General features: G+C 43.8%; 1 protein-coding gene across 1 annotated transcript in view; it reads right to left on the bottom strand.

The window, feature by feature from the left end:
• Positions 1 to 23,646, bottom strand: part of LOC138642518 (gastrula zinc finger protein XlCGF26.1-like) — a 103,467-nt gene that overhangs the window by 14,375 nt on the left and 65,446 nt on the right. The window contains exons 5-6 of the mRNA XM_069730723.1: positions 17,905 to 18,038; positions 1,347 to 1,470 (exon numbers count right to left, since the gene is read on the bottom strand). Coding sequence (XP_069586824.1) covers positions 1,347 to 1,470; positions 17,905 to 18,038 — 258 coding nt within the window. The remainder of the gene's footprint in view (positions 1 to 1,346; positions 1,471 to 17,904; positions 18,039 to 23,646) is intronic.

Here is a 23,646-nt window from a genome sequence, read left to right as displayed (position 1 = left end):
TATACTACGTGGGCTGTTATATACTACTTTTCTGTGCTATATACTATGTGGGCTGTGCTATATACTACGTGGCTGTGCAATATACTGCATGGCTGGGCAATATACTACGTGGCTGTGTTCTATACTACGTGGGCTGTGTTATATACTACGTGGGATGTGTTATATACTATGTGGGCTGTGTTATATACTACGTGGGCTGTGTATATACTGCGTGGGCTGTGCTATATACTATGTGGCCTGTGCTATATACTACTATACATATTCTAGAATACACGATGCGTTAGAATCGGGCCACCATCTAGTTTTTAATAACCAGGCAATATAAAGCTGATACGTGGGAACTGTAGCCTGCAGCTTTTTGTTTTGCCTGCACTGGTTGTCAAAAATAGAGGGGACCCCATGTCATTTTTTTAAATTATGTATTTACTGCAGACGTGTTGGTTGGCGAAAACTCCCTTCATTGTACATCTGCTCTCGCGGATATCAGCGAGAGCGGGCGTACGATGAAGAGAGTAGTATTTTCATCAGGCAACACCTGTGACCGCCAATAAACTTTTTATTGCCGGTCACAGCTGCTGGCTCACATGCTTTCACATGTGTGACAGCGTGAGAACCGCAGTGCTCTGACTGGTGGTAACGAACTTACCAACGATCAGATGACAGTGTGTGAAACACCCAATTTTTGGGCTGATGAACCTGAACAGTAACACGAACTTAATAGTGAAGTCCGTGTTAAGAATCTGTGCACGGACACTAGTTGTGTGGTACGGATCACGAATTTTACTGTTCGGGTTCGGCCATCACTGGTGGGGAGTCAATTTCAGTCTTCCATTCTTAAAATATCAAAATTTTCATCACTAAATTTCACAGTATTTTTCTAGTTTTACTAATCATGTATAGTTCAAAAAGATTTTATATTTTGGTCATCTTTTACTTCATGAAGTTTTCCAGTAGGCGATAGGTCCTCGTTAAATTACTATTTACTGATGAAAAGGATAATTGATCTTTTTGATTTTCACAGTACATATCTTTTTCTTTTGGATTTTTTTCTATCTAGCAAACAAAGAATTCACCAACTACCACTATGGCAAACAAAAAGAGTGTATCAGTAATCCTTTAAGACACATTAAAATCACAAAGTTTGCAGCACCTACTTCATTCTCTATAACTGCGCTTTGTCTATCATCAAATGCAGAAACTATTACTTAGTCTTCTAAAATTACAGGTAAAAATAAATAATAAGAAAATAGAATATGATCCAAAAGACAAAATGCAGGATGAAACAATTCAATTTATAGTACTTGTCAGACATCTTGTTTGAGTAAGGAATAACCATATAAACTTACCAACTGTATGAACAATGCTGACACTTGTAAGGCTTCTCATGAGTATGCGTTCTGATGTGTCGACGGAGAGAACTAGCATCTATTGATGCATAGGAACATAGTTCACATTTAAAGGGCTTTTCACCTACAAAAATATGCAATAAAATAATTTATTATATTATTATTAAATGATAATTAAACTCAATTTAAGCCAAGAAAATGCTTAAAGGGGTTGTCTTCTACTGGGCAACCACTTCTAAAATACTAATGTGGCCTATATAAAATTTAAAAAACCAACATACTCATCTGAACATCGCAGTTTCAGCGATGTCTGTGATATGTCTCCCAGTGGTCATGTGACATTGTAAGGGTATGTACGCATGAACTTGATTTCCGGCGTTACTGCAGCAAACACCTAAAAATTGCTCAAAAGGCAATTTAATTCATTTCTATTGAAAAACAACATAGCGTATGAACAGCTAAGGATTTTTTTTTTTTTTCAAAACAAGTGACCTAAACATTCTTCCGGTGTTTTCCATTATAAAGCCACTTTATAACTTTACAATAGCGGCCAAAGGGAATGCTACAAAAACATCTGGATGCTTTTTTTCAGCATTTGGCAACCTTTTTTTTTTAAGCATTTTTTGCCTAAAAAAATGCTAACATTTTATTCATCACTTTATGGATTGGATTTGAAAACACGTGACAAAATCTCCCCAATATATTCTTACACAAGACTAAAAAAAAGCTGTAAAAAAACAAGTGCAAAACATTTACAGGAAACGCAAAGAAAAAGAAAATTCAGGAAATGTTAACAAAAACATGTTAGTGCCAAGAAAACGTCAACTTCTCTAAGCATTTTGTGCTTAAAAACTCATTATTTTTGACTGCCTGAAAATAATGTTGTGTGAAGGAACTCTTATGTCACATGAGCACTGCAGCCCATCAGTGGTCAAAGATGGGCTGCAGCCTTCATAGTCCTGGCAGGTGGAACAGTCCAGCGATCTAGCCAGTTTCAGAGTTGTGCTTACAAGCTCTATTAGAAAGAGCCTGTAAGCACTGTGCAAGTTCAGCCACCATTGTTAAACTGCAGCAGTAGGTGGTAATCTAGGCAATAAGGCATAAACAATAACATTAAAACTTTAAAATATTATTATAAAATTAACAATTGTTCCCACATGAGAATTTTCCTTTAAGCCTTCAAAATACATTCAAAGAAAAGTCAAAAATGTTCTCAGGGAAAGCAATTGCAACATCAATGGATCTTCATGGTGCTATCGAAAGAATACAGGTAGCCACACTATCTATAAACAGAGAGATGGTGACAGAACACTTAGCTAATTTAAATTAATTTAAATCAGCTAATTTAAATTAATTTAAATCTCCTGGTTCAGGTTAATTATATGTTAGGGTACTCAAAGGGTTAGCTGAGGAAATTGCAGAAGCACTAGCTGGAATCTTTGAAAAATCCTGGAAAACAGGAGAAGTCCCAGAAGCAAATATTGTCCCCATCTTTAAAAAAATGAAAGAAGGGAGCCAGGAAATTACAGGCCAGTGAGAGTTAGGGTGACCAATGAGTGGAACAAGCTGCCACAAGAGGTTGTGAATTCTCCTTCAATGGAAGTCTTCAAACAGAGGCTGGACAGATATCTGTCTGAGAAGGTTTAAATCCTTTCTGACATTAGACGTACTATCCCGTTGAGGTGGGGTGGGCCCCTATGACCACCGACGGCGTACGTCATATGCGAACGGCCGCGCTCACGAGGGAGCGCGGCCGATCGCGGCTGGGTGTCAGCTGCCTATCGCAGCTGACATCCGGCACTATGTGCCAGGAGCGGTCACGGACCGCTTCCGGCACATTAACCCCTGGCACAAAGATGATCGCGGTGTGCCGGCGGTACAGGGAAGCATCGCGCAGGGAGGGGGCTCCCTGCGGGCTTCCCTGAGCCCCCCGCAGCAACGCGATGTGATCGCGTTGCTGCGAGGGTCTCCCTACCTCCCTCCCTGTAGCAGGCCCGGATCCAAGATGGCCGCAGCATCCGGGTCCTGCAGGGAGGGAGTTGGCTTCACAGAGCCTGCTCAGAGCAGGCACTGTGAAGCCTGCAGTGCTCTGAGACAGATCGGTGATCTGACAGAGTGCTGTGCAAACTGTCAGATCACCGATCTGTGATTTCCCCCCCTGGGGCAAAGTAAAAAAGTAAAAAAAAAAAATTTCCAAATTTGTAAAAAAAAAATAAAAAAAAATATTCCTAAATAATGAAAAAAAAAAAATATTCCCATAAATACATTTCTTTATCTAAATAAAAAAAACAAAACAATAAAAGTACACATATTTAGTACCGCCGCGTCCGTAACGACCCAACCTATAAAACTGGCCCACTAGTTAACCCCTTCAGTAAACACCGTAAGAAAAAAAATGAGGCAAAAAACAACGCTTTATTATCATACCGCCGAACAAAAAGTGGAATAACACGCTATCAAAAAGACAGATATAAATAACCATGGTACCGCTGAAAATGTCATCTTGTCCCGCAAAAAACGAGCCGCCATACAGCATCATCAGCAAAAAAATAAAATAGTTATAGTCCTGAGAATAAAGCGATGAAAAAATAATTATTTTTTCTATAAAATAGTTTTTATCGTATAAAAGCGCCAAAACATAAAAAAATTATATAAATGAGGTGTCGTTGTAATCGTATTGACCCGAAGAATAAAACTGCTTTATCAATTTTACCAAACGCGGAACGGTATAATCGCCTTCCCCAAAAGAAATTCATGAATAGCTGGTTTTTGGTCATTCTGCCTCACAAAAATCGGAATAAAAAGCGATCAAAAAATGTCACGTGCCCGAAAATGTTACCAATAAAAACGTCAACTCATCCCGCAAAAAACAAGACCTCACATAACTCTGTGGACCAAAATACGGAAAAATTATGGCTCTCAAAATGTGGTAACGCAAAAAATATTTTTTGCAATAAAAAGCGTCTTTCAGTGTGTGACAGCTGCCAATAATAAAAATCTGCTAAAAAACCCGCTATAAAAGTAAATCAAACCCCCTTCATCACCCCCTTAGTTAGGGAAAAATTAAAAAAATGTATTTATTTCCATTTTCCCATTAGGGCTAGGGTTAGGGCTAGGGTTGGGGATAGGGTTAAGGCTACAGTTAGGGTTGGGGCTAAAGTTAGGGTTAGGGTTGGGGCTAAAGTTACGGTTAGGGTTTAGATTACATTTACAGTTGGGAATAGGGTTGGGATTAGGGTTAGGGGTGTGTCAGGGTTAGAGGTGTGGTTAGGGTTACTGTTGGGATTAAGGTTAGGGGTGTGTTTGGATTAGGGTTTCAGTTATAATTGGGGGGTTTCCACTGTTTAGGCACTTCAGGATCTCTCCAAACGCGACATGGCGTCCGATCTCAATTCCAGTCAATTCTGCGTTGAAAAAGTAAAACAGTGCTTCTTCCCTTCCGAGCTCTCCCGTGTGCCCAAACAGGGGTTTACCCCAATATATGCAGTATCAGCGTACTCAGGACAAATAGGACAACTTTTGGGGTCCAATTTCTCCTGTTACCCTTGGGAAAATACAAAACTGGGGGCTAAAAAAATAATTTTTGTGGGAAAAAAAAAGGATTTTTTATTTTCACGGCTCTGCGTTATAAACTGTAGTGAAACACTTGGGGGTTCAAAGTTCTCACAACACATCTAGATAAGTCCCCTGGGGGGTCAAGTTTCCAATATGGGGTCACTTGTGGGGGGTTTCTACTGTTTAGGTACATTAGGGGCTCTGCAAACGCAATGTGACGCCTGCGGACCATTCCATCTAAGTCTGCATTCCAAATGGCACTCCTTCCCTTCCGAGCCCTCCCATGCGCCCAAACGGTGGTTCCCCCCCACATATGGGGTATCAGCGTACTCAGGACAAATTGGACAACAACTTTTGCGGTCGAATTTCTCCTCTTACCCTCGGGAAAATACAAAACTGGGGGCTAAAAAATTATTTTTGGGGAAAGTTTTTTTTTTTTTTTCACGGCTCTGCGTTACAAACTGTAGTGAAACACTTGGGGGTTCAAAGCTCTCACAACACATCTAGATGAGTTCCTTAGGGGGTCTAGTTTCCAAAATGGTGTCACTTGTGGGGGGTTTCTACTGTTTAGGTACATTAGGGGCTCTGCAAACGCAATGTGACACCTGCAGACCATTCCATCTAAGTCTGCATTCCAAATGGCGCTCCTTCCCTTCCGAGCCCTCCCATGCGCCCAAACAGTGGTTCCCAACACATATGGTGTATCATCGCACTCAGGACAAATTGGGCAACAAATTTTGGGGTCCAATTTCTCCTGTTACCCTCGGGAAAATACAAAACTGGGGGCTAAAAAAATAATTTTTGTGGGAAAAAATTTTTGTTTTATTTTTACGGCTCTGTATTATAAACTTCTGTGAAGCCCTAGGTGGGTCAGAGGGCTCAAAACACATCTAGATAAGTTCCTTAGGGGGTCTACTTTCCAAAATGGTGTCACTTGTGGGGGGTTTCAATGTTTAGGCACATCAGGGGCTCTCCAAACGCAACATGGCGTCCCATCTCAATTCCTGTCAATTTTGCATTGAAAAGTCAAACGGCGCTCCTTCCCTTCCGAGCTCTCCCATGCGCCGAAACAGTGGTTTACTCCCACATATGGGGTATCCGTGTACTCAGGACAAATTGTACAACAACTTTTGCGGTCCATTTTCTCCTGTTACCCTTGGTAAAATAAAACAAATTGGAGCTGAAGTAAATTTTTTGTGAAAAAGAGTTAAATGTTCATTTTTATTTAAACATTCCAAAAATTCCTGTAAAGCACCAGAAGGGTTAATAAACTTCTTGAATATGGTTTTGAGCACCTTGAGGGGTGCAGTTTTTAGAATGGTGTCACACTTGGGTATTTTCTATCATATAGACCCCTCAAAATGACTTCAAAGGAGATGTGGTCCCTAAAAAAAATGGTGTTGTAAAAATGAGAAATTGCTGGTCAACTTTTAACCCTTATAACTCCCTAACAAGAAAAAATTTTGGTTCCAAAATTGTGCTGATGTAAAGTAGACATGTGGGAAATGTTACTTATTAAGTATTTTGTGTGACATATCTCTGTGATTTAATTGCATAAAAATTCAAAGTTGGAAAATTGCGAAATTTTCATAATTTTCGCCAAATTTCCATTCTTTTCACAAATAAACGCAGGTACTATAAAAGAATTTTTACCACTATCATGAAGTACAATATGTCACGAGAAAACAATGTCAGAATCACTGGGATCCGATGAAGCGTTCCAGAGTTATAGTCTCATAAAGGGACAGTGGTCAGAATTGTAAAAATTGGCCCGGTTATTAACATGCAAACCACCCTTGGGGGTAAAGGGGTTAATGAATCTTGCATTGAGCAGGGGGTTGGACATGATGACTTTGGAGGTCCCTTCCAACTCTAGCTTTCTATGATTTAATGAATGTCACCCAAAATTTTGTTGAGATGCATGTGATTAAAGGGAACCTACAACCAGGTTTGTACCATATGAAGTAAGGCCAGAACCGTTCAGCTCTGATATACAGCATTCTAATGTTCAGTATAAACTATGTCCCCAATCCGGCCTGCAAGACAAGAAAAATATCTTTTATAATACTTACCTGCGTGGACGGTCGTTGGGTCTGGTGTGCGTTGCGGTCATGGTCCTGTGCCTCCTCTCTTCTTGCGATGCAGTCCTCCTTCTGTGCTTCATGTAAATGAGGCGTTTTACGTCATCCACAGTGTCCCAGGCATCATGCTCCAGCCCTATCGAGGGCACCGCAAAGTACTGCAGTGAGCATATGCCTGAAAAAGCCAAAGGGCCCTGTTGCATGCGCACTGCAATACTTTACTCTGCCCACATCAGGGCAGAGAAGTATGCATGCGCAGGATCGCGATGCCGGCACGCTGTGTGGATGACGTAGCACACGTCATCCACACGAAGCACAGAAGGAGGACAGCATCACAAGAAAAGAGGAGGCGATGGACCAAGCTCAGGGACGCCCATCGGTCCGGACCGCCCCATAGGTGAATATAATAATAGATATTTTTCTTGTCTTGCAGGTCAGATTGGGGATATATATACAGCATATTAGAATGCTGTATATCAGGGCTGAAAAGTACTGGCTTTATCTCATATGGGACAAACCTGGTGATATGTTCCCATTAACTATAACCTTAACTTCACTACTTTACCTGTTACATCCTCATCAACTCTCCCTGATCCTACATGCCAGTTGTACAACCCCTGCTTCCCAGTAATATTAAATGTATGTCTGTGCTCTCACGATTAATTTTTTGTGAGTTTTTTACACTGCAAAATATTGCTGCATCAAAAACGCAGCATCTTAGGCATTTTTCACACTTCCGTCGGTCCGAGTGCGTCGCAATGCAGTGAAGCGACGTATCAACGTACATTGTGAAAGTACAGGAAAACGTGTGCGACGCATCCTGCACAAACAACTACAGACTAGTCTCCAATCTCCCCTTCATCTCTAAACTCTTGGAGCGCCTGGTCTACTCCCGCCTTACCCGTTACCTCTCCACTCACTCCCTCCTAGATGCTTCACAGTCCGGTTTCCGCCCCCTACATTCGACAGAAACTGCACTCATTAAAGTGACCTTCTGACAGCAAAACGTAACGGTGACCACTCTCTGCTCATTCTTCTCGACCTTTCTGCAGCTTTCGACACTGTTGACCACCCTCTCCTACTCTCTAGGCTCCAGTCACCAGGCATTAAGGACACTGCTCTCTCCTGACTCTCTTCCTATCTATCTGACTGCTCCTTCAGTGTTCTGTTCTCTGGCTCCACTTCATCTCCTCTTCCTCTCACTGTCGGGGTACCTCAGGGCTCAGTCCTTGGCCCCCTTCTCTTCTCTCTCTACACGGCCCCAATTGGACAGACCATCAGCAGATTTGGCTTTCAGTACCATCTTTATGCCGATGACACACAACTATACACATCATCCCCTGGCCTTACTCCTGCTGTACTACAGAACATCACTGACTGTCTATCAGCAGTCTCTGACATCATGTCTGCTCTCTATCTGAAACTCAACCTCTCCAAAACTGAACTTCTTCTGCTCCCGCCATCTACTAACTTCCCTAAATCTGACATTTCCCTCTACATGGGTGGCACCATAATAACACCCCGGCAGCAGGCGCGCTGTCTGGGTGTTATGTTTGACTCTGATCTCTCCTTCACCTCCCATATACAATCTCTTGCCCGCTCGTGCCGCTTACACCTAAAGAACATCTCTAAAATCCGCCCTTTTCTCACCATGGAAACAACAAAAACCCTCACTGTGCCCTGATCCACTCCCGCCTGGACTACTGTAATGCTCTACCAATTGGCCTCCCCCTTACTCGACTTTCCCCTCTCCAGTCTATCCTTAATCCAGCAGCCAGGGTCGTCCATCTGGCTAATCGTTACTCGGACTCGTCCGCTCTTCGCCAGTTGTTACACTGGCTGCCCATTCATTACAGGATACAATTCAAAGTACTTGTTCTCACCCACAAAGCTCTCCACAGTGCGGCACCCCCATACATCTCCTCCCTCATTTCTGTCTATCGGCCTAACCGACCTCTGCGCTCTGCAAATGACTTTCGACTAACCTCTGCACTAATCCGTACCTCCCACCCCAGACTCCAAGACTTCTCCTGTGCTGCACCAATCCTCTGGAATGCTCTACCCCAAGATATTAGGACCATCCACAATTTGCATAGTTTTAGGTGCTCGCTCAAAACACATTTGTTCAGAGCGGCCTATCACATTCAGTAATCAAAGTCATTTTATGTTTGTGAGTGTGTAGCCCATTCACTATCTCCATCTATCCCCCTCCCCCTGAAGATGGCTGGACCATCATTGTAAATACATCACTGTAAATACACACCTGGACTTTGTATCTCCCCCACCTCATTGTAGATTGTAAGCTCTCACGAGCAGGGTTGTTTTATTTCGCTTTAATTATTGTATTGCTAACGTTGTTACTGCTTGTGTTTGAAACTGTTAAACTGTAAAGCGCTGCAGAATATGTTGGCGCTATATAAATAAAGATTATTATTATTATTATTATGGAGTGTTATGGCGGATGCGTCGAAGGAGTTCCTGCCTGCATTTTCAGGTATAATATTCTGGAGAGGAGAGAGAGAGAAAGAAATAGAGAGAAAGAGAGTTTTTAATTTTGTTCCTGGACTAGAAAATCCTTCCGGGCATGCTCAGAATGAGAAAAGGGGATACATCGCTGGATTCCTTCTTTTGACGGTCAGCGACGGATCCTGCGTCCATAGGCTTCCATTATAGCCGACGACAGACAGCGCAGGACCCATCGTTGAGCAATTTTCCGACGTGCAGAAAAAACGCTCCTCTGAACGTTTTCTCCTCCTGACAGACAGTTACTTTCCAATGGATCCAGTGCACGACGGATCAAACGGATGGCCATCCGTCACTAATACATGTCTATGGGAAAAAACTGGATCCTGCAGAAAAAATTGCAGGATCCTGTTTTTTCAAAACTCAACGGATTATGACGGGAAGTAAAAGACGGAAGTGTGAAAGAGGCCTTACGGTTCAAGCAAAGTGGATGGGATTTATTTTACTCAGTGTAAAGCTACTTTCTCACTTGCGTTTTCTGGTTTCCGTCGTCGTGCAGTGAAATGACGTATCGACGGATGTCATGAAAATAGTGAAAAACGTGTGCGTTGAGAGAGAGAGACAGACAGTGTGTGAGTTTTTCCCGGGCTTGAAAAATCCTTCCGGGCACTCTCAGAAGGGAAAAACTGGATCCGTCACTGGATTTCTGTGTGTGGTGGTCAGCGACGGATCCTGCGTCCATAGGCTTCCATTGTAGCCGCCGACGGGCAGCGCAGGATGCGTCGCTGACCGATTTTACAACGTGCACAAAAAACGTTCCTATGAAGTTTTCTCTGCACGATGGACTGCTATTTTACGACGGATCCGGTGCACGCCGGATGAAACGGATGGCCATCCGTCATAATCCGTCGCTAAACAAGTCTATGGGAAAATGCAGATCCTGCAATTTTTTTTGCAGGATCCTACATTCACAAAAAACAACGGATAGTGACGGATTAAAAAAAATGCAAGTGTGAAAGTAGCCTAAACCGACCTGTGGTGCAAGTTCCAAATATAAAATTTTATGTGCAGATTTTCCCCATAGGCTTGCATTAGATGTTGAAAATCCGCAGGTAAAAAACGCAAGTGTTTGAAGAATGGGAAAAAAAGGTGAAAGAAATGCAATTTCACCATTGTTGTTTGGGTTTCATTTTATGGCGTTCGTCGTATGGTAAGGGTATGGGCGCACTTTGAATATTTGATTGCAGAAATTTCTGCAACGTTTCTGCATCTCTTGGAATTTGTTGGCAGCAAAAACGCAGTTGAAACACTGCAAGTTCTTGGTGCGTTTTTGTACAGCAATTAATCCTTTTTGGGGTTAAATTAAGATATTTGAAAACAAAAAAGTTTTGTGGTGTAATTTCCTTGTTCAACACCTTCTTTTTTCATACTTATTTGCCCCATCCCAGGCTAAAAATATCAGCCCTCAGCTGCCCCAGAAATGGCACTTTATATTTGAAGTACCAATTCTGGCACTTAGCCTGGGCTCTTTCCCATGCCCTGGTGCAGTCGCATTGGTAATGGGATTAGAGCAGACCTGGGCAAAGAGCGGCCCCCGGGCAACATCCGGCCCTCTGGCTGTCTCAATCCCGCCCGCGGACCGAAAAAGCCGTGGGGCTGGAAACCAGAGGCCCACACCGTGCCCGCCGGGTCGCTGTCCCCATAGGTGCTGACTACATTGGTGGAGGAGGGGCCTCCGGCCACTTTCTCCACCAATCAGCATGTGAAATAGCTGACGCGATGACGTCACATCAACATGTCCGCTGTGTACTGCAGAGTCAGCGCACCAGAGGCAGGGAGAGAAACAGAGCGCCGGGGAACAGGACCGAGGTGAGTATGTGGTGTTCTTTTTTTCATGTGAACGGGATGCTATGGGGGTGTCGTGGAGAACATAGGGAGGCTTTGTGGGGCTCATATAGTATATAGGGAGGCTATGTGGGGCTCATGCAATGTATATACGGAGGCTTTGTGGGGCTCATATAGTATATAGGGAGGCTGTGTGGGGCTCATGCAATGTATATAGGGAGGCTGTGCGGGGCTCATGCCATATATATAGGGAGGCTGTGTGGGGCTCATGCAGTATATATAGGGAGGCTGTGTGGGGCTCATGCAGTGTATAGGGAGGCTGTGTGGGGCTCGTCCAGTATATATAGAGAGGCTGTGTGGGGCTCATCCAGTATATATAGAGAGGCTGTGTGGGGCTCATGCAGTATATATAGGGAGGCATTTGTGGGGCTCATGCAGTGTATAGGGAGGCTGTGTGTGGCTCATGCAGTGTATATAGGGAGGCTGTGTGGGGCTCATGCAGTATATGGGGAGACTGTGTGTGGCTCATGCAGTATATGGGGAGGCTGTGTGGGGCTCATGCAGTGTATAGGGAGGCTGTGTGTGGCTCATGCAGTGTATATAGGGAAGCTGTGTGGGGCTCATGCAGTATATATATAGGGAGGCTGTGTGGGGCTCATGCAGTATATGGGGAGGCTGTGTGGGGCTCATGTAGTATATATAAGGAGGCTGTGTGGGGCTCATGCAGTGTATAGGGAGGCTGTGTGTGGCTCATGCTGTATATATAGGGAGGCTGTGTGGGGCTAATGCAGTATATATAGGGAGGCTGTGTGGGGCTCATGCAGTATATATATAGGGAGGCTGTGTGGGGCTCATGCAGTATATGGGGAGGCTGTGTGGGGCTCATGTAGTATATATAAGGAGGCTGTGTGGGGCTCATGCAGTGTATAGGGAGGCTGTGTGGGGCTCATGTAGTATATATAAGGAGGCTGTGTGGGGCTCATGCAGTGTATAGGGAGGCTGTGTGGGGCTCATGCAGTATATATAGGGAAGCTGTGTGGGGCTCATGCAGTATATATATAGGGAGGCTGTGTGGGGCTCATGCAGTATATGGGGAGGCTGTGTGGGGCTCATGTAGTATATATAAGGAGGCTGTGTGGGGCTCATGCAGTGTATAGGGAGGCTGTGTGTGGCTCATGCTGTATATATAGGGAGGCTGTGTGGGGCTAATGCAGTATATATAGGGAGGCTGTGTGGGGCTCATGCAGTGTATAGGGAGGCTGTGTGTGGCTCATGCAGTATATATAGAGAGGCTGTGTGGGGCTCCTGCAGTGTATATAGGAAGGCTGTGTGGGGCTCATGCTGTATACAGGGAGGCTCTGGGGCTCATGCCGCATATGGGGGAGGCTGTGTGGGGCCCATGCTGCATATGGGGGAGGCTGTGTGGGGCTCATGCCGCATATGGGGGAGACTGTGTGGGGCTCATGCCGCATATGGGGGAGGCTGTGTGGGGCTCACACAGTGTACATAGGGAGGCTGTGTGGGGCTCATGCAGTATATATAGAGAGGCTGTGTGGGGCTCATGCAGTGCATATAGGAAGGCTGTGTGGGGCTCATGCTGTATTCAGGGAGGCTCTGGGGCTCATGCTGTATACAGGGAGGCTCTGGGGCTCATGCTGTATACAGGGAGGCTCTGGGGCTCATGCTGTATACAGGGAGGCTCTGGGGCTCATGCCGCATATGGGGGGAGGCTGTGTGGGGGCTCATGCCGCATATGGAGGCCGTGTGGGGCTCATGCTGCATATGGTGGAGGCCGTATGGGGCTCATGCCGCATAGGGGGGTGGCAGTGTGGGACTCATGCCGCATATGGGGAGGCTGTGTGGGGCTCATGCCGCATATGGGGAGGCTGTGTGGGGCTCATGCTGCATATGGGATAGGCTGTGTGGGGCTTATGCCGCATATGGGGGAGGCGGGGTGTTGCTCACGCCGCATATGGGGGAGGCTGTGTGGGGCTTATGCCGCATATGGGGGAGGCTGTGTGGGGCTTATGCCGCATATGGGGGAAGCTGTGTGGGGCTCATGCCGCATATGGGGGAGGCTGTATACAGGGAGGCTCTGGGGCTCATGCTGTATACAGGGAGGCTCTGGGGCTCATGCTGTATACAGGGAGGCTCTGGGGCTCATGCCGCATATGGGGGGAGGCTGTGTGGGGGCTCATGTCGCATATGGAGGCCGTGTGGGGCTCATGCTGCATATGGTGGAGGCCGTATGGGGCTCATGCCGCATAGGGGGGTGGCAGTGTGGGACTCATGCCGCATATGGGGAGGCTGTGTGGGGCTCATGCCGCATATGGGGAGGCTGTGTGGGGCTCATGCTGCATATGGGATAGGCTGTGTGGGGCTTATGCCGCATATGGGGGAGGCGGGGTGTTGCTCACGCCGCATATGGGGGAGGCTGTGTGGGGCTTATGCCGCATATGGGGGAGGCTGTGTGGGGCTTATGCCGCATATGGGGGAAGCTGTGTGGGGCTCATGCCGCATATGGGGGAGGCTGTGTGGGGCTCATGCCGCATATGGGATAGGCTGTGTGGGGCCTATGCCACATATGGGGGAGGCGGGGTGTTGCTCACGCCGCATATGGGGGAGGCTGTGTGGGGCTTATGCCGCATATGGGGGAGGCTGTGTGGGGCTCATGCCGCATATGGGGGAGGCTGTGTGGGGCTCATGCCGCATATGGGGGAGGCTGTGTTGGGGGCTCATGCCGCATATGAGGGAGGCTGTGTGGGGATCTTACAGTATATTGGGGGTTCATACGATATAATGAAGGGACGTACTCAGGTTCAAACGCTATATAGGGGATTGTCAGCGTACTTAATTCTGCACAATATTAAGTGATACAATTAATATTAACATAATTATCAATAATATAATACCGTATTGTTCAGACTATAAGATGCACCCAACCATAAGACGCTGCCCAAATTTTCAGAAAGAAAATAGGGGGAGAAAAAAAGGTGTCAAATAGGGGTTCGTCTTACAGTCTGAATTCAGCTTACCGGGGGGAGAGAGGATTGGCAGTGCTGGTGGAGCGTGGTTACAGGGGTGTTCAGCGGTCCCAGGCTGGTGCGGTGGCCTCCAGGAAATCCCATCCCAGGCTGGTGTGGCAGGTTCAGCGGTGGTGCTTTGTGGTACGGGGGCTCCTCCGGCATTTTGTGAAAGCCCGGAGGCCCTCACACATCCGTTGCTGCAATGCGGTGGCCTCTGGGAAAATGGCCGCTGGGGGCGGCACATACTCAGGTTGAGATCTTGGCAACGAGATCTAATCCCGAGATCTCACGGCCATTTTCCCAAAGGCCACCGCATCGCAGCAGATTGAGAACTCGTTGTCAAGATCACAATCTGAGAATGCACCACCCCCGGCGGCCATTTTCCCGGAGGCCACTGCATCGCAACAATGCATATGCGGGGCCTTTTGGCTTTCACAAAATGCCGGCAGAGCCCCCTGCACCACCGCCGAACCAGCCTGGGAAGGGAGTGTGATTGTCGGACCAAGACCGCCGCAGAATCGCCCGACTCCTGCTGCCGACTATAAAAACACCCCCATTTTCACTAAAAAAATTTGAGGAAAAAAGTGCGTCTTATAGTCCATAAATACAGCAATTATAAAATATATTGATATTAATATTGAGTAGAATTAATTTCAGCCTATTGGTTCGGCCCTCTACAACAGTCACAATCTCTCATGTGGCCCCTTGGGAAAATTATTTTCCCACCCCTGGATTAGAGAATGGTGGCAGCAGCTACCACTGACACCAAGCCCTAGGTTTAATAATGAACAGGTGTCAGCCAGACACCTTTATTACTAAAACTGTAAGTAAAGAGTTAAATAAATGCACAAACACACCAAGAATATAAAATTGTAGCATGCTGCGATTGTCCTTGTATATTGGATGAAACTCGTCAATGCAAGTCAATGGGTGCAAGAAAAAAAAAAAAGTGCCGTCGGAGATTTACGCACCCATGTTCTTGTAAACCTGACATTTCTACTGCTGTGTACCATAAAATCACTGCGTGACCCAACAAAATAGGATAGAATAAATATATACACATAGAATAGATATATAAAGATGTCAGTCACATATATAATTAAAAACACAAAAAGTGCCCTTCACTGTGAACACGGAGAATCGTGGCAATCAAGAAAACCTACAAAAAAGAAGTCCTCCAATAAATTCATATAAAAGTGTATATTTTATTAAACCATGTCTAAAAAATATTTAAAATGGGATGACATCATACAGAAAAGAAGCAGGCAAACATTGGGCAGAGGGATGCATCAGGTCCAACAATAATAATGAATACAAAGAGAACAACAATAAGGTCCCTTCATAAATCAATCAATAAATCAATAAAAGCACAGTGCTTAAAGCAGATCATGTGCAAAAATTCATGTGAATAAGGACCAAACACATCCTGCAGGACTGGGTGAAGTTATTTAAATGATATATTGCAATGCATAGTAAGAGAGATTTTACTTAGGAAGAAACATTTCTCCGCACATCATGGCCAAACATAGAAACATATTAAAAAAGTACATGATAAGTATTGGCTGAAAAACACATATAATTACCCAAAGTCCAGACAGCCAAAACGTACCCCCTGACGCGCGTTTCGAGAATCTCTTCCTCAGAAGGGGTGCATTACTATGCATCTGCTTTAAGCACTGTGCTTTTATTGATTTATTCATTTATTTATGAAGGGACCTTATTGTTGTTCTCTATGTATTCATTATTATTGTTGGACCTGATGCATCCCTCTGCCCAATGTTTGCCTGCTTCTTTTCTGTATGATGTCATCCCATTTTAAATAATGTTTAGACATGGTTTAATAAAATATACACTTTTACACATATATAATTAGTACAGTGTGTGTGTGCAGCTTACTGTACATGTATAGAGTAGATGATTATTTTTCTGAAAAAATGACGTGTGCTCCTGCATCATTTTCATCACCAGCAGAAAGAATGCAGACAGCGGGGGGCAGATTTTTAGAGCCTGGGAAGGGGGTAATACCCATGGAACTTCCCAGCCTATTAACATCAGCTCACAGCTCTATACTTAGCATCTACTGGTAATTAAATTGGGGGATCCCCCTCAAAAAATGAAGAAGGGTCCCCCTATATTTAATAACCAGCAAAGGCTAGGCAGACAGCTGCAGGCCGATATTAACCCCTTAATGACCAGAGGTATTTTTAGTGTTGCATTTTCAATTTTTGCTCCTCTTCTTCCTAGAGCCATAACTTTTTTATTTTTTGGTCAAAATAGCCATGTGAGGGCTGTTTTTTTGTGGGATGAATTCTTCTTTTGAAAGACACCATTGGTTTTACCATGTCCTGTACTCGAAAATGGGAAAAAAATTCCAAGTGCAGTGAAATTGCAAAAAAAAAGTGCAATCCCACACTTATTTTTTGTTTTCCATTTTTTTTTTGGTTCACTAAATGCTAAAACTGACCTGCCATTATGATTCTCAATTTTTCAATGATCCATGGGAGACTAGAAGCTGCCATAACCAGATCGGCTCTGCTACATACAGGCAATGATCAGATCACCTGTATGTAGCAGAATTGTTGACTTGCTATGAGCTCCGACCACCAGGTGGCGCTCACAGCAATCCAGCACTGACAACCATAGGGGTCTCCAGGAGAGCTCTGGTTGTCATGCCATCCCACTGGTGACCCGAGATCACGTGATGGGGGTCACCGGTGGGCAGATTTCCGGCGCGATTGCTGGAAGCGCATGTTAAGTGCCGCTGCCAGAGTTTGACAGCGGCATTTAATGGGTTAATAGCCGCAGGTGAATCGTGATTACACCAGTGGCTATTACAGGCACATGTCAGCTGTTCAAAACACCTGACATGTACCGGGAAAATGTGGGCTCACCGCCAGGGCCCACATCAAAGGAAGGGCGTCCGACATCGGCGTAAATTTATGCTCGATGTCGGAAAGGGGTTAATATGCCATGAAGGTGCCATGGATATTGGCCTTGTTCCAGACTAAAAACATCAGCTCCCAGCCATCCCAGAAAAGGCGCATCCATAAGATCCAATTCTGGCACTTAGCCCCGCTCTTCCCACTAGCCCTGGTGAGGTGTCAAGTGGGGTGATAGTTAGTGGGGTTGATGTCACCTTTGTATTGTCAGATGACATCAAGCCCAGAAATTAGTAATGGAGAGGCGTCTATAAGATGCCCCCATTAATAACCCCATAGTGATATTATAACAAAAAAAAAGAAAACACACACCTAGAATAAAGTCTCTTAATTGTAAATTAGGGGGCAGGTCACCGAGGGATCAGTGATCTGTCAGCAGTCTGCATTATGAATACCTAATCAGAGCACCACATGAAGACCCCCCCACAAGCCGCTCCAGAGCACAGGCATATCATTAACTCAAAACTGAAAATAAAGATTAAAAAACAACCACAAGATGGATTTCATTAACCAATGTATCATTTTAATTAGTATAACGGCACCGACCTGGCACTGTCTGTAGGTTACTGTGCTGACTGGTTACCTTTAAATGTGGTTAGTAATAAATAGACCATCTATTAACTATTCTAACTGGTCAGATGACTCTTACCTGTATGGACCCTCATGTGCTGTGTTAGTGAAGCTTTTAGTCTGGTCTTGTATTCACAGTGCGAGCAATGAAATGGCTTTTCTCCAGCATGTACTCCCATGTGTCTGTGCAATGCTAGTTTTGATGAACACTTCCTAGGAAAAAAATGTATTTTGTCACAGCCCAAACACAATAAGCTTAATTAACTCCAGCAGATGAGATCATTAATGGCTGCTTTTATAAGGACTGGAACAAACAAGACATAACAGACTGTTATAGAGGAAACAATGTCTAGGTTTTAGTGTAGCACAACATTTGTCTGAAGCATTTCAGTAGAAGCATTAAAAGAACCGTTCAACAAATTTGTCATGTTGAACAAGACAATACAATAATGGCTGCACAGTGGAATAAAATAACTATATATTTATTTAAATAAATGAGTTAACAGCATGAAATGTCAAGGCAAATGAAAACTTAAGTCCAAGTAGGTGTTATTAGTTTTTACTGAGGGGGTGTATTTCTTTCTACTGTATGGTGCTGACCAATCATAAGTAGGCAGCCACACAGAAGTGCAGAAGGACCTGTGACATCATCAGGGTAACATGACCCGAGTCCACATGTCCTGCTAGCTGAAGTGTCCAGCCTAAATAAACACTAAAGATATATTACATGCCACAGAAGTGTGGTGCCATTATCTTCTATGCTTATTTAGGCAGCACACTGTGGCTGGCAGGACATGTGGACTCTGATCATGTGACCCTGATGACATCATCACAGGTCCTTCTACACTTCTATTTTGCTGCCTGCAAATGATTGGTCAGTTTCATACAGGAGCAACATAAATGCCACCAGCAAAAAAAAGACCCAACTGAACTTAAAAAGTTAACTCATTGAGTGCCAAATACTTTTGATTGCTAATATTTCTGCACACAACAAAAAAAATAAATAAAACCTTTCTATTGCAGTGTGCAGCCACTATTACATGGTGTATCCAAGTTAACATGAATTTGGTGAACGTCCTCTTTAAAGCACCAATCCATTCTAGATTGACCGTGTATCCATAATATAGGCCTTCAATGTTAGATTAAGGTTTGAAGGGGACTAGGAAACTGCTCAGTATTTGTAGTAATGGCTGTACTTGGTTTTCCAGTTTACACATCTTTGTCCCATTCAAGTTAATAGGACAGCCACTACTAAAAATACAGAGTAGTGTCTGGCAAACAAGAGATATGCAGTGCTTTCGGCAGCCACTTGAATGAGCCGATTGTCAAGGATCCCAGGTCAACACCCATAGCATTCTACTAAATTTTAAATAATCGGATAACTACTATATTTTTTCCTTTGCTAATTAGCAAAGTGAAGTCAAGGAATGATTGATGTAAACATCCTATGACACTATAGTATGCATCTATGGCCAACAATATATACAGTAGAGTTTATTACATATGAAAAGGAACTAGACATGGGCAAACGCTAGAATCATGCTAGTGAATGTAGCATTAAAAACACTGAATTCTATCTTTCAGAGGGGCCACTTATTTCCTGCACACTAAGCAATCTGGCTCGAGAAACTCAATTTTTCATTTTCTTTTTGCTCATGACTGTTAACTGTTGCATCTCGGCTTTGGGAAAATGGCCGCCGCGATCTCTAATGCGCACGCGCGGCATCCCGCGGCCATTTTCCTGAAGCCCCGTGCAGCAGAGCACTCGATCTGCGCACGCGCGGCCCCAGGAAGATGGCCGCCCCCACCGATGACAGGGGCAATAGCGCAGAACACGCGCTTTTGCTTCACGTGCGCGCAGGGGATTCGGAACTCTGGACATGCGCACACCACTACGCCACCAACGGAAAGCTGGGGAAGAAAAGAGCGATGTCACCACGCCCACCCGACCTGACCAGCCTGATTGACAGGCGAAAACGGCGACTTTGGTAATGTATTTCTCAGCATAGGTGGGGAATCGGGGTACACTACATACACTATAGTAACACACAGCGCAGGCCCTATTTAACAGTATTTATATCTCAATCTCAAAAAACGGGGTGACAGGTTCCCTTTAACGACTGAGCACCTGCCAACCATGATAAATCTGTTTACAACAAGCAGGATGTTGATGACCGATCATGAGGTCATCAATATGAGATGTCCAGACAACTTCTTTCAAAAAGAGCAAACTGAGCAAATCTGAGTACAAAGCCTAATTGCAAAAATGCAGTTACATGCCAAAATTATGGTTTAAAAGCCACCGAGCCATCAAAATAGTGAGTGTACCCCTCCATACCAGTAAGTAACTCATTACATTTATCTCAGTGCCATCCATTTTTTCTTCTTTCTAGCCATCAAAATAGTACTTACTGGTTATAGCCCAAGATCTCTAAGGAGGATATCATGGTCCCCACTGTGTTTTGTTTACTTGGCTGCCACAATAATAGACTATGCCCACATGAAGGCTGTAGTCAATGTATCGTACTTCACTGAGGCCACTGATTGGATGCAGAAGCCAGCCTAGTTAACAAAAAACAGTATATCTCACTGGTGATGCTCCAGAGGCTGGGGATTTTTAGTGGTGTTTTTTTTTTTGTTTTGTTATTTTATACCAATCGCTCCCTTTAGACAATTTTTTTTTACTTTCTTTGGAAGCCCTATAAAGTGATTGTCTCTTCTTCATAAATGGGTAAAATTGCCAGGAGCTTGTAAAAACAGGCAACTTCGCAATTTAATCGTTATTAAAAATCCTCTTCATTGCCGATAACTGAGGGGTTTTTTTTTGGTTTTTTTTTTTAATTGTACAGCTTTGGCACCCCTGGTCAAAATTACTATTAATGTGAACAGTTAAGCAAGTTGAAGATTAAATGATCTCTAAAACCCTTAAGTTGAAGTTAAAAACACATTTCACTTATAATTTAGGCAAGAAAAATACAATTTTTAATCTTTTATATTTTAAAAATTAGAAAATGGGCCTATGATAAAGTGTGGGCATCCTGCATGTTTACCACCTAGTAGCACCCCTTTTTAAAGTATCACAGGTTATAAACCCTTTTTGTAGCCAGCCAAGAGCTTTCAATTCTTGTTTGTAGGATTTTCGTCCATTCTTCCTTGGAAAATGCTTCCAGTTCGGTGAGATTCCTGGGTCGTCTTGCATGCACTGCTTTTTTGAGGTCTAGCCACAGATTTTCACTGTATAGTTTCCTGCTCAATGCATATGTTACTGAGTGACCGCCTCTATTCTTCATCTGTGGCGGACAGTTTTCAAGGCAAAGGGTGCAGTGCTTACAAGCTCTTTTCTTTAGAGCTTCTAATCACTGCTCTGAAGCTGCTAGATAGGTGAATGCAGCTAGCTTTAGCCTAAGTGTGCTCTTCCCAAGATGCAGGCTCAAAGCGGTTTCTGCTTGAAGCATCGGAGAACACACAGTTTGGACCAGCAGCACAGCAAAGCAGCTGGTCCGAACTGAAAATTAACATAGAGGTAAGAGGCATTTACACTGTAAGATAAACGTGAATAAGCATTGTTAAAAATGCTCACTTCATGATTATCTTGCCATGTAAACAGGCTACCAATCACTCAATGAATGAGCGAAACACTCATTCTTCAAGTGAAATGATCTTTTGTGCACCATAAAAAGTTCATTGCTATTGGCGGTGCGTCGTACTGTGTAAACACGGCTCGAAATTGCAAAAACAATGGCAGCCTATGCGCACTGAGAGATCTAGTATAGGTTGCTCAGCACGCATTGTTGACTTTGGTCTGCCTGTTTAAACAGGCAATCAAACGAGCAACAATCGGTAAACGTTTACCGATCGGTGGTCATAATGTGCCGCTGATCAGTGACTTGAGCTTCAATCTTACCCCGTTTCATCATTGGTAGTGATAGCCCTAAAGAGGACCTGTCATCTCTCCTGACATGCCTATTAAAGTAATTATATACACTCCATGTAAAATAACAATTCTACAGCTAGCTCTGCATTAAGCTGTTAATCTTCTAGAAATGTAACAAAAAATTGACAACGGGATGTTACCAATTTCCTTAGAAAATTATTGTGTCTGCAGTCTGTAGTATTGACAGTCTGATACTGTGAGTACTGATTAAACTGTATCAGAGTGGGTAGGGACACATCCCAAATGGCTAATATCTAGATATCAGTTTATTAATATATTTCTAGGAGAAATATTTAAGAAACTGCACAATGCAGAGCTCTAAAAAAAGAACATACCCTAAAATTGCTAGTTTAATGGGAATGTAATTTTTTATTTTTTTTTAAATGGGCAAGCTGACAGGCTCTTTTAAATTGATTGTCTGGTCTTCTGATAAAAATCTGCAGCCACTCGGACTACAGATTTACGACTCATTACAGCACGTGTGACACATGCTGTCAGGATTCTCTGGTAATGCTGGCAAGCGGGAGATCATGTTACCGCAAGTATGTGATTTGTATACTTCTGGCTACATTCCAACTAGATGTACTTGGCCTCACTCAATTGACTGGTACTGAGTGAGGCAAGTATGTGATTTGTATACTTCTGGCCACATTCCAACTAGACGTGCTTAGCCTCACTCAATTGACTGGTACTGAGTGAGGCAAGTATGTGATTTGTATACTTCTGGCCACATTCCAACTAGACGTGCTTAGCCTCACTCAATTGACTGGTTCTGAGTGAGGCAAGTATGTGATTTGTATACTTCTGGCCACATTCCAACTAGACGTGCTTAGCCTCACTCAATTGACTGGTTCTGAGTGAGGCAAGTATGTGATTTGTATACTTCTGGCCACATTCCAACCAGACGTGCTTAGCCTCACTCAATTGACTGGTACTGAGTGAGGCAAGTATGTGATTTGTATATTTCTGGCCACATTCCAACTAGACGTGCTTAGCCTCACTCAATTGACTGGTACTCAGTGAAGCCGAGCTCGTCTAGTCTAGTCGGAATGTGACTAGAGGCATGTAAATCTCATACTTGCTGTCACTTGACCACTCGCTCTCGCTGGCAGTACCAGAGAATCCGAACAGCATGTGGTGTGCGTGCTGTTAGGATTCCGAAGTCTGCAGTTATACTTATTACTGCAAACTTCAATCAGAAAACTAGACAACCTCTTTAAAAATTAGGCACATTTTTCTATACCAAGAATGTAGGGCCTAACTATTTCTTCATTCCATTCTTAAGAACACTGCAATCTTTCACCACGCTCTCTTAGGTAATTATGGTAAAAAAAACAGGAAGAAGTGTTTTCAAACACAAATCTTTTGATCCCTACAAAGGAAAAATGTGATAAAATATTGTGCCAGATGTTAGTTGGTCTGTTAGATTACTACTCCTCAGAAAATTCTATTTACATCTTTTCCTGAAAGCAAGTTCATCTCTGGAAAGTAATTAAAACGTAATTTACTGAATAAAAAGTATGCAGATTTGAGAGAAAATGGCAATCCTAACAGCTTCACACTGCGATACCATATGTCTGTGGATTTGTAACTGTCAAAACTGCCAAAGCTAAACATCAGAGAATGTAATCCACGTACAGTATCGCCAAGTGCTAGAATAACAAACACTTAATAACAAAAGTTCCCAACATATTGCAATGCAAGTATGAATCACTGACAATGCGTTCCATTTAGCAGGAGAACAGATGAAATCCTATGCACCGGAGTGGAGATAACATTCCCAGTACTTTCCCCCGCTGGCATTTCTCTCTATCTCATGAAAGCTGTACTCGTGGCTACACAAGAGAGATGGGGAAAGAAGGAGCCAAATATGATCTCATTTAGGGA

Source organism: Ranitomeya imitator, chromosome 6, assembly GCF_032444005.1.
Source record: "Ranitomeya imitator isolate aRanImi1 chromosome 6, aRanImi1.pri, whole genome shotgun sequence".
Classification (NCBI taxonomy): domain Eukaryota; kingdom Metazoa; phylum Chordata; class Amphibia; order Anura; family Dendrobatidae; genus Ranitomeya; species Ranitomeya imitator.
Note: the sequence above shows the minus strand (reverse complement) of the source record. Positions and strands in the feature narration are given on the sequence as shown.